At 59.5% G+C, this 14,009-nt stretch overlaps 2 protein-coding genes across 2 annotated transcripts in view; both read left to right on the plus strand.

The window, feature by feature from the left end:
• The window catches only part of MACF1 (microtubule actin crosslinking factor 1), a 111,123-nt gene that overhangs the window by 65,020 nt on the left and 32,094 nt on the right, over positions 1-14,009 (plus strand). Inside the window, exons 59-60 of the mRNA XM_069035770.1 lie at positions 12,937-13,098; positions 13,226-13,396. Coding sequence (XP_068891871.1) covers positions 12,937-13,098; positions 13,226-13,396 — 333 coding nt within the window. The remainder of the gene's footprint in view (positions 1-12,936; positions 13,099-13,225; positions 13,397-14,009) is intronic.
• Positions 6,030-10,459, plus strand: LOC138121860 (microtubule-actin cross-linking factor 1, isoforms 6/7-like). Its single transcript, XM_069035769.1, has one exon. The coding sequence runs from the start codon at positions 6,984-6,986 to the stop codon at positions 10,155-10,157; it is 3,174 nt and encodes a 1,057-aa protein (XP_068891870.1). The 5' UTR covers positions 6,030-6,983; the 3' UTR covers positions 10,158-10,459.

Consider the following 14,009-nt stretch of genomic DNA (forward strand, 5'->3'; position numbering starts at 1 on the left):
AGCGGGACAGTGATCCTTAGCCAGGACAAGTGGCCACACAGGCGATGCCTGAGCACCCAGCCCACGCCCCCCGGGTGGCTTTTTTGGGTGCTCCACACCCCACCAAACAGCCAAGCCCCCATAGCTGGGGGTGCCTGGCCGGCAGGTGGGCGAGGGGAGGTGGGCTTCTGAGAACGGGATGTGGCAGGCAAGGGACACTCTGCCACTTGCTGTGCCCCAGCCTGGCCGAGGGTATTTTTAACCCTTCTGTGCCCCCGGAGGAATGCGTGCGGCTCCCGACAGTCGTGGAGTTGGGAGCAGCTGGGTGGGACTGGGCTGGGAGTGGGGACAGGCTGCGTGACGGTGTCTTCTCGTTGAACGCTTTCCAGACCTACTTAAAGTATCTCTGGCTTGTATTTTCAGCATCAGCAGCACACGCAGAAATGCCTCCTCTCTGACAGCTGTTAAGCTGCCTTAAAGGAACCATCTCCCCTCGCTGGGGAAGGGGATGATAAACGGGCAGGGGTGATAAGCACGGGCTGTGCTGGGTGACAGGGCTGTCACCGAGCCTGGCTGGGGCGAGCGGCCCAAGCTGCGGAGCCGTGGTGGGGCTGGGTGCGTTCCGAACCTGGCGATCTCATGCCTTCACAAGGAGGGAGCTCGAGCAGCCCCGGCAGCCTCCTCGCTCCTCGGGAGTAAATTTTAGCACTGGGGGAGACTTTTTAGCACTGAGGGAAAAGCCCTGGAGCTCCTCCTGCCCGGAGGGAACGCTGCCAGTGTGCTGGTTCATCAGCAAGCCACGGGTGGGCTTTGACCTTGACGTGTCAGCAGAGGCACAGGCGCTTCCCCGAACCCGAGAACAAGAGCGAATTAAGCCAAGAGTTGCTGAGATCGACCAAATCATAGCGAGGCTTTTATTTAATTTTTTTTTTTTTTCCTCCCCTCCTTTTCTTTTCTTGACCGTGGAACAATCAGGCTGTGATCAAATGGTGCCTTTCAGGAGCTGCCGTGGCTCAGTGCTCCAAAAGCCACCCACTTGCAGATGCTTTGGTGACCCTGCCAGGTCTGAGCTGAGGGAGGTGGCCGGAGGAATGTCCCCTCTCCGGAGCACTCGTTAGCTGGTGGTGATGACACTTCGCAGTGTTTCCAGGAGATACTAAAAATACCGGCTTTGCATAAGACCAGGAGAGCTGAGGATCCGAGGGAGGAGGAGATGGGAAGCTTTTTGTCTGCAAAGGACTGAGCAGAGGAGGGAAGAGGAGCCTGGTCCCGGCAGGATGCAGCCGTGGAGTTGGGGGGATCCGTGGGGACATTCCCATCACCCACAGCATCCAAGCGAGGATTGGGAAGGGAGGGACTGTGGCCCCTGGGTCTGGAGCAAGCAGGGAAGGACTCAGGCCGGGATTAGTCACTGCAGCCTATCAGGAACAATTGCCAATTCTCCTGCTGAAGGAGTGGTTTAAATGTCTCCCATGCAGAGGATTCTCGGGATGATAACACACTTACCTCACTTCCTAAAGAGCCTCGGAGCACTTTATTAATCACCCCATCCCTGCTGTCCCCCTTTGCTCTGGGGAGCAGCTTCTGCGGTTCGTGGGCAGTGGGATGCCCAGGGTGCTTCAATGTGCAGGGAAACAGAGCAGCTGAGGACAGAAATGGGCATTTCAGCAGCTTTCACCTCCTGGCCACGCGGGCCCTGGCACGTGGCTCTACCCTTGTCTCTCAGTCCCATCTCAGGTTGCTGCTGGGGAGTTTTGGGGCGCTCTGTGCACGAAGATGGGGTTCCATGGGAACGCTGAACGCCGTGGGGCTGCGCCTGAGCGCTGCTGCAGCACGTGGGCTCCAGGCTTCGTTCGGGAGAATTATTTATACCAACATCTATATTAGCTGCCTTGCAGGGAAAGCGCTGCGGTGCAGCTCCTGCACTCTTGGAAGAGCAAAATTAATTTAATTATTTTTCTTTTTTTTACGGCGCTCGCTGCAGCTGTGCGTCCAAAGTGCAGGAGGTTTCTCTGGGAGTTTTGGGTTTTAACCTCTTCCTAAAACTTTCCCCGTGGAAAGGTGCAGACCCCCACGGAGCCTGCTGAGGTTTCCTCCCACAGCCCTGCGGAGGAGAGTCCCGAATTAACAGGCTCCAGGTTCCAAATGGCTGATTTAAAGATGTGCTGGCTCCCTGCATCCCCAGCAGCTGTAGCCTTTGAAGAGGGATTGAGTGGTGGCAGAGCGCTGATGTGAGATTGGTTTGAAGTCAGCTGTGAGCCAGAGGGATGAGGGAGCACCCAGCGCGGCACAGCGGGGTGGGAATAGCCCCGGTGCTCCCGCCTGGAGCAGGCGCTGGAATGGCAATCACAAAGGTTTGGGAAAGGGGATGAGTGAGGAGGAGAGCAAGAGGGAAAGAAACCCCTCTGACTTCCTGACAAATGCAGCAAAGGCTTTAAAAAACATGAATCCTCTGCTCAGAATCCCAGCGCAGCCTAAAGCGCCGTTTCTAAGGGAGATTTTGTGAGTGCTTGATTTGGCTTTGTGCTTTTATTGCAGTGTCTGAGGGAGGGTGAAATGCACCCTGAGTCCTTCTGCTGGGCTGGAGGCTCTTGGGGTTATCCACTCTGCCTGGCTTGGACGTGGCACAGTGTCCCAGCCCAGTGGTGACACTCGTGGAGTCAGACATGGGAGACACAGTGACCCACATGAAGTCAGACACGGGGGACAGGCTGCCCAGAGAAGCTGTGGCTGCCCCATCCCTCAAGGCCATGTTGGAGCAGCCTGGTCTAATGGAAGATGATTTTACTGTCCTTCCAACACAAACTATTCTATGGCGGCAAGACCAGCAGGGACAAAGCTCACAGTGCCAAGCCAGGAGCTCTCCTACATCCACCCTGCAATTCCAGGGCAGGAGGGCACCAAGGTGATGTTTAAAGAAGCTTTGAAGGTGAAGAAGACCCTTGGTTGCACCCCGATCTCATAAACGACACGTCCATCAGAGATCTCGAGCTGTCTCTGAGCTCTCTCGCTCGTCTCATAACACAGGTCCCTCGCTTCCAGCTGCTGAGATGCATTAAAAGAAAGCTAAAAATACCTTGGTGTCCAAATAGTGCTGTGCCATGTAAACAGTGGCGGCAGCGGTGGCAGGATGTAGCACAGCCGCAAACAGGGTGACACCAGCCCGTGACGGGGACAGCGCACGTCCCCACGCGCCGGGGCTGGTGGCCATATGAGGAAAGCTTGAAACCAGCAGGTTCAGGAGACAAATGGGGATGCTCCTACTTGGAGAAGGTCTTGGAAAACCTCCGGGTGGGTTTTGGCTTGAGGGTGTTTTACCTGCAGGATGTGACCAGGTCTGGGTTGGGTGACGGGAGCTGTTTGTGGGAGGTTTGGGGACTGAGAAAAAGCCGAATGAGGGGGTCTTGGTGGTCACTCGGATACACCCAAAAGGACAAAAATTCATCCATCCCTTGCACCGACACAAAGCCCCAGCAAAGCCCTGACCTTGCAATTCCCAGCATTGGTTGGCTCCTGTCCCCATCGCTGGGGTGGCACTTGGAGGCTTAAAACCGTGATTTGGGGAACCTGCAAGTGTTCTGGCTGGGATCTTCGGGCCAGGCACAGCAGGTTTCCAACTGACTTCCATCCCTGCCCAATATTTCCCCGATGGTTTTAGAAACTGTTGGGGGGCGGCGGGGGGGGGAGAATGTGTCGGGAGGAAGACTCGGCTCGCTCCTGGCACGTGACTCGGTGAGGAAATGGGAAAAGAATTTCTGGCTGTGAAAAACGGGGCAGCTCCACGTCGAGAGAGCGAGAGAGAGAGAGAGAGAGAGAGGGAGAGGGAGAGATCGTTCCTTCTTCGCAGTGGAACAAAAAAGCCTCCGCGCCCCAGCCCGGATGCCTGGGATTCCTGGCGGAGGGGCCCCGGAGCGGTAACGGTGCAGCTCCGCCAGCTCCCGGCCAAGGTGGCAGCGGGCGGCGTGGCCGGAGCGCTGGCACGGCACCGTTGTCCTCTTGTTGTTTCAGCTGTTCTGGATTAAAAGCAGGGACCAGGAGTTGCGGTGTCCCCCAGCAAGGGGAAAAATCCAGGCGTTGGGACGCTCTGGCAGTGTCGGCAGCTGGGGCTGGAGGAGGCTGCAGGGCTGAATGTCCGGCTGTCTGTCCGGGAGGGCTCGGGGGGACGTGGAGGGGACATGCCCTGGGTGGGCAGAGGGGGCTGTTTGGAATTCCCACTCGCTGCCCGCCTCCTGCTCTTTTCCTTGGTTATATTCAATGGTGGGGAAAGGGGGTTCTGAAGGTTTCCCGCTGTGCGAACGTCTCCGTCCGAGGAGCACTTTGGGCCATTTAATGGGCAATTCCCCCCGAACCCTCCCCTTCCACAAAACATCCGTTCCCATCTCTCCGAAAGCAAAACAAAGCTTTGGGAATGCGCTGCCGGGACATGGGGATGAAGGGTCTGAGGGCTTGGGCATGTGGAAGCTGGGTGCCCACCACAGCCACACCATGACTTTGGCCAAGCCTCAGTGTTTTCAGGATGGCAATGCATCAAAAAATATTCAGGATTTCATCTTCCTTGCCTGCGGCTCACCATGGCCAGGTGGGAGGGCTTTTGGTGAAGCTGTGGCACAGCAAAGAGCAGACCGAGGTCCCTTTCTCCCGATGTTAGTGCTTTTGGAGTGCAATGCTGCACGTTTTTCTGTATTGAACACCTTGTATTTTTATCCCGATGCCATAATTCATCCCAAAGTAGCAGGCCGGGTGGCTGGTGGGGCGGGTTGTTGCCTGGAGATGCGTGGAGGCTGTTCCCAACCCTCCTGTTTTCTCTCCCAAGTCTGTGACTTCCCTCAGCATCACTTCGCAGCGGTGATTCACGCTCCCGGGCTGCCTCCCTCCCCACTTCCAATGTTCCCCATCTCTTAAACCCAAGGGTTTTGGGGGAGGAAAAGAGGGTGACAGGACTCAGGATGCTGCCCTAGAGTTGGGGCTATAAAAAAAATCATGATTTTTAGGATAAGGAGCCTGCAGTGGTTGAGGGGAACGGTGGCAAGTTGCGGGTGGCTTTTTGGCAGAGCGGTGGGGAAGGCGGAATTGGTACTTTGGGGGTGTTTCGGGTGGGCTCCTCCGGTGATTTAAAAACTCGGTTCTTTGTGCGAGGGCGGGTGTGAGGAGCAGCGAGACCCGATGTGCGTGTGTGTGTGTGGGGGGGGGTTCGCAATCCCCCTCCCAGCGCCGGCTCGGGGAACAGCGGACAAAGGGCCGGGGGAGCGGGGCCGGTGGCGGGGGGAGCCGGAGCCGGAGCCGCCGCCGAGCCAGGGCGTTGCTGCTCTTTGTCGGGGGCTGCCGCCTCCCCCCGGAGGAGGGGCCATCCCCGGCGGGGCGGGCGGGGACCACCCCCGCACCGCCACCGAGCATCCCCCCCCCCCCCCCCGTTCCCCGGCCGGGTCGCGCTCCGGTCCCCCCTTCCCGGGGCCGGTGGGGGGGGTCGGCGCGGGAGGGGTGCGGGAGGCACCGCGGCGCTCGGGGAGGGGGCGGCCCCGGCGCTGCCGCCCCGCCCCGCGGCGCCGCCCCCCGCCCGCCCCCGCGTCCCCCCGCCCTCCGCCGGGGCTGGAGCTCCGCGGGAGCCGGTGCTGGCGGCGGCGGCGGGGCCGGGGCGTGCGGCGGCCTGCGCGGCTCGGCCTTTTGTTCCGCCGGCGGGAAGGCGAGCGGGCGGCGGCGGCCGGGAACAGGAGGACGAGCGGGAGCAGGAGGAGGAGGAGGAGGAGGAGGAGGAGGAAGGCAGCGGCCATGCATCCCGCCGCGCCGGCCGGGGGCTGCCCGCGGGGGCGGCGCGGAGCCCCCCGCCCCCGGCCCGGCCGCTGAGCCGCGCACAAAAGGGGCGAGAGCGGCGGGGAAGGGCAACGGGAGGGCGGCCCCGAGGTGTGTGTGTGTGTGACCCACCCCGTCCCCAGCCCCGGTCCGCCCCGCATCGCCGCCGGTACCGGCCCCGCGCCCGCCCCGCCGCCCCCCGCCCCGCCATGGCCGGGCCGCCCGGTGGCGCGGAGCCGCCGCAGCCCGACACCGGCCGCCGCGAAAGTTAGTGCGAGCGGGGCCGGCAGCCGCAGCAGCAGCAGCAGCAGGAGGAGGAGGAGGAGGAAGAAGAAGAAGAAGCAGCAGCAGCGGCAACAGCCGCCTCCAGCCGCGGCTGCTCCCCGTCCCCCCCGTCGGCTCCCGGAGGCAACTCAGGGGATTCCATCCCGCTCCGTCCCTTTGCCATTTTTGGATGCGTTTTATAGCCTTTTTTTTTTTTTTTCCTGGGGAGAAAGCGAAAAAAAAAAAGCGAAGACCCAGCAGCCTTCCTCCACTGCCGGACTCCGCGGCCGTGCCGCCACCACCGCGCACCCACCGGCTGGATTTTGGGGGTTCCGCCACTCCCGGTGGCACCGGGCGAGGTGACGGCAGCAACAATGCCATCATGTTTTTGAGACAGGAAACCTCCGAGTTTGCCCTGAATGAAGAACTTCCTGTGTTTAAAGTTGTACGAATATCCGCTGACAAGCTCAGTTCAAATGAAAACACGAGAGTCGGGGGGAGAGGCTAATTCGGACCAGCTGGACTTCCACGGCGCTCGGAGCTGGGCAGAAAACGCGCGGAGCCGCTCGCCACTGCCAGCCGGGAGCGGCCGGGACAAGCAGTGCCTTTGTTAGTTAAGAAGGACGGACGGGATAATTTAAGAGCTTCAAACTCTTCCGCCGTCTCTGTCGCGAACCACTTGGAATATTTTACCGAAGCTGTTGGATTTTGGATGATCCGCTGATGGATGGGGTTTTTTAGGGGAGGATGAGATGGGTTGTTTCACTGCTCGGGACCGCCGGTCGGGCTGCTGAGCCGGCACGGTGCTGCCGGTCCCCCCTCCCATCCCCGTAGTGTCACTTTGGGATCAGAGGCCGCCCCGGCGGGTTTGGGACCTGCTGGCCATGTGATGCTTCCTGCCGTGGTGGGCCAAAGGTTGCCGGGGTGGTTCCGTCATCCATAAGGACGAGAGTATGGGCAAACCACTGAGCCGGCCAGACTGTTTACGGCAGAACCGCACTTGCCTGGGGAAGGGCGAGGATGAGGATGGTTATATAGAGGATTGCTACGTGCCCCAGAGATCGATATACGACACGATGAGGATTAACGAGCAAATCGATCAGGGATCGAAGCTCAACCAGCTCTCCAAGAGCACCCTCGGCAAGGGGGATGGCAGCACCATATCCAGCAACGGGACTCTGGGAGCTGCCAACGTCTTCGAGTCCAGGCCGCCGGAACCCAAGAAGCTGGATGAGCGAGTCATCTTCGACCAGCTGAAGCTCAGCAGCGACGTCTCCAAGCCGGCGCCGGCTCCGCCAAAGAGGCGGCCGAACCCCGAGAAGAAGGAGAACGTCAACCGGCGCTCGTGGAAGTCCTTCATGCCACCCAACTTCACCGAGTTTGCGGAAAGGATGGGGGCTTCGCTGAGCGAGGTGTCGGAGGCGGGCGCCTCCAACCCTTCCCTGCGGGATAAACGGGATTCCAGTGCCATGCTCGCCGAGCAGCCAGGCCAGCCCGACCACGGCGAGCCCATGTCCGAGTCTCTCACCTTGGAGCACGTCTCCAAGTCATCTGGCACGGCAGAGGCTCTGGTGGCCAAGCAGTTCGGCGCTGATGGCTACGGTGGTCCCCGGGACGAGCGCCAGGCCCTGCTGAATGCCGGGGACAGCCGTGTCAGGGACCTGGCCAGGGCCCGCCGGCTCCCCAGTGCCACCTGGCCACGAGCCAGGAAGAATTTCATCAGGGGAAGCTTCAGCGATGGGCACCAGGAGACCCTGGAGGCCTCCGAGTCGGACTCTACAGTGGAGAACGTCAACCTCTCTCCGTGCCTTAGTGAGGAGCTGCTGGATACGGGACTGGATATTCTCATCACCTCCAATCTCAGGGAGAAAACGGAGTCTGAGCTGAGATTTGAGGAGGACGAGCGCTGGGTGATGATGGAGGAGTGGGAGGAGGCGACGCTGTCAGAGAGAGGAAAGGCTGTTCTGGTGGCAGAGGAGAAGAGGAGCTGTTGCTTGGCAGATATTTCTGAAGAAAAGGAACAATCCGCTGCTCCGGAGGATGGCTCTGCCCCCAGCCCAGGGACCTCCCGGCCCTGCACATCCCCGGGGGGTGCTGGCAGCACGTGCTGCACAGAGGACGCGGCGGTGCAATGTGAGGTGGAGGACTTTGCTCCGGTTTTGGAGCGCTCAGCCAGCCCCACAGGCCCCGAGCTGTCCGACACGGACTCGGTGCAGATGTTCCTGGAGCTGGAAGAGCAGTGCCTGAACGAGGACGGGGGTGATGGGGCTGTCCCCGGCTGCCTGGAGGTTCAGATGTCCCCGATGGACTCGGAGGGGCTGGACCCAGATTCGGCCAAACTGGCCGGGTTGGTGGTTGAAGGGGGTCAGCACAGGGCCCCCTTGGACATCAGCGCCTCGGACTCTGCTGTTGTGTCAGATCTGGAGGACTTCGATGTCACCTGCAGCTCGCAGGTGCTGAGCACGCTGGAGCCCTTGACAGAGCCCTTCTCAGAAAGGGACACCTTGGCTGTCACCCCGACGGACTCGGACGCAGGGGCCTCCCCCAGCCCCGTGGCCATGGCAGGGCTGGGGTCCCTCCTGGAGTGCTCCCCAGCACTGGTGGGGGAGGTTGATCCTGACCCACTCGTGGACCCGGAGTTCGTGGCTGGTGGGATGCCGTGTCCTGGCACAGGGGCACATCCAGCTGCTGGGCTGGGGGGAGATGGTTACCCCAGCGCTCCAGAGGGGTGGGGTGAAGATAACCAAGACTTGCTTCCCGAGGTGACCTGTCCTGGCCGAGTGTCCCCCTGCCAGCCCCCAGCTCCGGCCACAGCGATGGAGGAGCTGGGGTCCCTCCCACGGCACGGCCAGGCTGGCGTTGAGGGCGTGGATCCATTCAAGACCCATCACCTTCTGCCTGGAAGGACTGAGGTCGCCAGCTGGGATGTCCCAGAACTGGTTTCTGAGGATGAAGCCACAGATTTGGGATCAGGGAGTGGAGCTGAGGGCTGGACTCATCCAGCAGAGAGTGGGGATGTTTGCTGTGGTTCTCTGCTGCCTTTCCACGCCGGCTCTGCATCAGAGCCAGGCTCCGAGGCTCCGACAACATTCCTGGTGCCTGTTGAGGACCTCCCATGGGAAGTGGTTTCCCTGGGCCAGGGCCTGGCTCTGGAAGGGGCTGCCCACCAAGAGGGGTGCCCTGTGGAGGTGGCTGTCACACGTGGGGGGACACCAGCAGCCGTCCTGCGGCCAGGAGATGTGGACTTGATGTTTGCCCCTGGCTGGGAGGTCCCATGTCCTGCCAGCCCAGCTGCCCCTGAAGAGCTTCCTGGCACATTGTCCATCACAGGGCCTGCCATTCCATGGGATTTTGGGGAGCTTTCTGCTCCAACCCACCCACTTTCACCAGGAGGTGTGGCTGTCCCAGAGCCCCAGGCTCAGGGGACACCACCAGCTGCTGGGGATCCCACCATGGATGCTGAGGAACCTCCAGGAGAAACCACCACTGCCATGCCCTTGATGGTGGAGGAGCTTCTGGAAGCCCCACCACCCTTTGCTGACGTGCCTGTTGCCACTGTGCCACCACCAGCAGCCGAGCCACTCGTCTCGGGTGCCGGGGACCTCGGTGGTGACCCCATGCCATTGGTGGTGGCCTTGGGGGATACAGATGACTTTGCCATCATGGTTGTGCCGCCCATCCTGGAGCACCTGCCCGCGGAAGCGCTGGCTGTGGAGGATGACCCCGTTGCGAGTGCACCTGCAGCGGGGGCGGCAGCTTGGGAGGGTCCCCCTGGTGCCTTGCCACCCTTCCCAGAGGGTCCCGCCACCCCAGAGCTGCTGGGGACACGCTCTGCCACAGCAGCCAGGGCACAAACCCTCCCCAGGGCTGTGTTGAGGGGCAGCCTCCGTCCCCGCAGCTGTGGGGGTGCCCTGTCCCTGTGCCCCGGCGAGGGAGAGGGGACACCGGGCGCGGAGGGACCCCTCGGCGCCGCTCTCGTGGCAGAAGGGCCCCCTGCTCTCCCAGATGGATTCGTTCCAGATAACGAGGTATTTGTTGCTCGGGCTCCCGCAGCCGGGGCTTCAGGCGCAGAATTCGCTTTATTTTGCACTCCAGGGCTGGGTGGGAGGTGGGAGCCCACTCAGTAACGCACGATCTGGGCTTCCAAACAGCCTTCTCCCTCCCGAGATCAGCTTGAATTTGGCAGGCAAAAAGTTTTTGGGTTGGGAGAGGGGGAATTGTGTGGTTGTGTAAGTAAGGGAGGCAAAAGACTCCGGCTGCTCGATGACCTGAAATGTTGACTTACACTTTTTTGGCTTATTAAAGTACATTATGGTCACTCAGATGGAAATCACAGGCTTCAGAAAAACCTTCTCACTGGCTCCTGGCGGGGAGTTCCCATCTTTGAAGCAGAAAGTATGTCAGGAAAGAGAAACCTGTAAAATGAATTAAGCGCAAGCAATTCCTGTCCCGTGCAGTCATCGCTGTCTGCAGTTTTTTCTGTGAGCACTGAGATGCTGAGGCTCAGAAGGTGCCTGGGAAGGGGCTCAGATTCTCTCTGGCGTTCAGGGATTTCTGTTGCTCGCGGCTCTTGCCTGGAGAGACCTCGGTGCTGGAGTTCCCACAGCCGAGCGCTGATTTCCTGCCATCTGGATTAGGAGAAATATCACTAAGGAGACATCAGAAGTTAGTCAGCACCAAAAATCCCGATTTGGTGGCAATTACTCATCCTTTGGGCTGTACCACCCCGTTGAGAAACGCACGTGGAGGGGCTTGGAGAGGTGGTTTCACATGGGGGGTCCATGTGAGCACGGGCTGGGACACCCAGAGGGGACCTGGGTGAGGGAAAAGCCATTGGGCTCTTGCCATAGCTGTCTGTTCCCTGAAATTCAGTGGTGGGCTCCTTATTTTAGGTTCAGCACCTCTGATTCTTCACCCCACAAACCTTCCCCTTTGCTCCAAGCGTTCCTGGAGTCGCTGATCCTTCCCGGAGCTCCACATCCGGCAGCGATGGGGTTAAGGGAGATGAGGGAAGCAGAAAGCTTTGGGATGCTTTGGGAAGCCTTCCTGGGAGTGAGGAGGAGGCAGAGGTGTGGTGGAGAAGATGTCCTGCCTGCCTGTCTGTCCAGCTCTTCCCCAGGGCAGGACACCTCGCTCCACGGCTTCGAGGGTAGTCGTTAAATATTTGTTTCCAAGCTGAGTCACGGTGAGGTTAATGAGCTAAATCGCTGGAACCTTTCATGAGCAAAGGAAAACAAGGGTGTTGGACACGCTCCCCCCCAGGCTGTTGCTGGGATTATTTTTGTCAGGATCCTCAGGGAGCATCGGGCTCTCGGGCTGGCTGATACCTGTGTTGCAGGTACCCCTGGTTGGATCGGCCGGGCTTTTCCACAGGGCTCCCTCCCTGCCTGGCTCCTTTGGAGTTTGTTTTGCAGTCCATGGAGAGCTCGGACCAGCCTGGCGTGCCAGGCTTATCAGCCTGATCCTTTTGTGGGTTTGGCTCTTCTAGCCAGCAGCTCCATATATAAACAGGAACAGGAGAGCAGCCCGGGAATCGGCGATTCCAAGGCACCGTTTATTCCTTATAACCGTGGCAGAACTCTCCCTGAGCAAACAGCTCTGGACAGTGTCTGCCAGCTCACCCTTCGCTCATGTCCTGGAGGGACCTCCCTGCCCTCCGGCTGCTGAGCTCTGCTGGGAAGAAGTAGCTTTTTTCCCCTTTGGAAATGAGGCAGGGAAAGTCAGAGCAGCGTCTCTTGCTCGGGCTGGGAGCTGTGCCTGTGTGTTTTGGGGGATTTTGGTGGGTTTGGGGGGGTTTTGCCTCGTGCTCCTCCTGAGCAAAGCGATTGCTGGGGGCAAGGAGCCATGTCCTCCCCGAGCCGCTGCTCTGCCGGGGGAGATCTTGCATCCAAGTGGGAATTTTTCAGTGCAGGCTGTGTCTGTGCATTCTCGGGCACAGGGAGCAGGTGGCTGGCTGCCATCCCCTCTGCTTCCCAACTGGAAAATGTTCCAAAAGGGCCAAGGGCTCCACTCCTGCCCAGCTCTGGGTGTGGGGTGACCTGTGCTCTGCATGGGCTCATGGGCCAGGGGAGCAGAGTAAGCCAGGAAGGAATCTGCTCCCTGTTTTTGGGGCTTTTGGGCTACTTGCTGTGGGGACAGGGCAGGCTTGTCCCTTGGGGCTGGTGGGGAAGGAGCAGAGAGGGACGGGTGCGGGCAGCGCGTGGTTCCAGCAGATCCCCAGCTCTGATAAAGAGCATTTATCTCCTCCGGAGAAACAGGATTCTCCCTGCTGCCTCTCCTGACAATGGGGAGCTTCATTCGCTCTCCTCCCCCTTCGCTATCAAATCTTTTTTGGTTTAGAAAGCTTTTCCCCACAGGATTCCCAGGCAGGACCGTGCCAAATCCGTGGTAAACGACTCGCACATTAATTGCCTATTGCCTTTGTCTTTCGAAATACAGCGAGCTCCTCGCTGCCTGTAATTTCGTGGTTAACAAAACTCATATGATGTCAGGTCTCTGTTCTCAATAGCTTCACTGTGAGAATTGCTTGGGGTTTTTCCCCAGGAGCATTGTTTCCCAATCTGATGGCGAGTCGGAGCTGATGCTCTCATTTCTTCCTCAGTTTTCTCTCTTTACCTCACTCCAGTGCTTGGAAAAATGGGATTTGGCTGCTTAGAAGCAGAGGTGGGTGTGGATAGACCCTGAGTTGTGCTCCACACCAGCAGATTCCTGTGACATCTGTGTCACTGGGTCAAGGCGAGGGAGGAGTTTAGACAAACTTGCACAATTCCAATAAAACCAGTGCGAGTGGCTACTGCATCTTCCCTGGAGAGGAAAGCCTCTTGCATCCATGGAATGACTGAGGGGCTGGAAGAGCAGCTCACAGCTTGTAAATCACCTTTTCTCTCCCACCCTTTCCATCCCCAGCAATTCCAGAAGGAGCAAGTGGATCCCCTCCAGCTAAAACTGCAGCAAGTCAATGGAGTTGGTCAGGGACTCATCCAAAGCGCCGGGAAAAACTGTGACGTGCAAGGGCTGGAGCACGACATGGAAGAAATCAACACCCGCTGGAACACCCTCAACAAGAAGGTGGGAGCGTGGGCAGGGGCTGTCCCTGGTTCCTCTGGCATCTGGGCCAAGGAGGGGGTCACGGGCAGGGAGCTGAGGCTCCGGTGCCGGTGCCTGACGCTGCAGTGGGGTTGTTTTTGGGGTTCAGGTGGCCCAGCGAGTGGCTCAGCTGCAGGAGGCCCTGCTGCACTGCGGGAAGTTCCAGGACGCCCTGGAGCCGCTGCTGAGCTGGCTGGCAGACACCGAGGAGCTCATCTCCAACCAGAAACCTCCCTCTGCCGAGTACAAGGTGGTGAAAGCCCAGATCCAAGAGCAGAAGGTGAGCTCGGTGGGAGGGAGGGAGGGGGACCTCAGGACAGCCAGATAACATTTTTGGGGGTCCAGCTGGGATGTCCATGCTTCTTTCCTGGTGGATCTCAGTTCCTCACATCCCAGTGTGATGAAGGCTTTGCCCACACTCAACGATCTCCATCGCCTAAATCACCTAAGTCCCTTCATTGTCCCCGCTGCCCCTTGAAGTCGGCCGCTGGTTTTGCTGGTCGGCCGTGTTCTTCCAGCCCTGAGTTTTGCTTTGTGCCGGTGATTCTGCTGTGTCAGGAGTGAGCTGCTGGTGGTGCAGGGCCTGGTTTGGGTGTTTGGACAAAGGGAACGTTACAAAGTGTGAGAGCGGGCCCGAGGTGTGCCGGTGTTTGCTGAGATAACAGCCCGGGGTCGGCGCCTGCCCTGCGGAGTGGGCGGGGGGAAGGCCGAGTGTGGTCATGGGGAAATATTTCAGAAATGAATTCTTACCCAGGCTTGGGTTGAGGTTGGAAGAGGAAATGTGGCTTCTTAACTTCAAGTGGAAGTTAAAAGCTTGATAAGTTGGAGGGGGTTGGAGGGGGAAGACTTGGGAAACTCTCCTAGCACAGCAGTGGTTTGGGTCTTGAGTGGTG

This window comes from Aphelocoma coerulescens, chromosome 23, assembly GCF_041296385.1.
Source record: "Aphelocoma coerulescens isolate FSJ_1873_10779 chromosome 23, UR_Acoe_1.0, whole genome shotgun sequence".
In the NCBI taxonomy this organism is placed as follows: domain Eukaryota; kingdom Metazoa; phylum Chordata; class Aves; order Passeriformes; family Corvidae; genus Aphelocoma; species Aphelocoma coerulescens.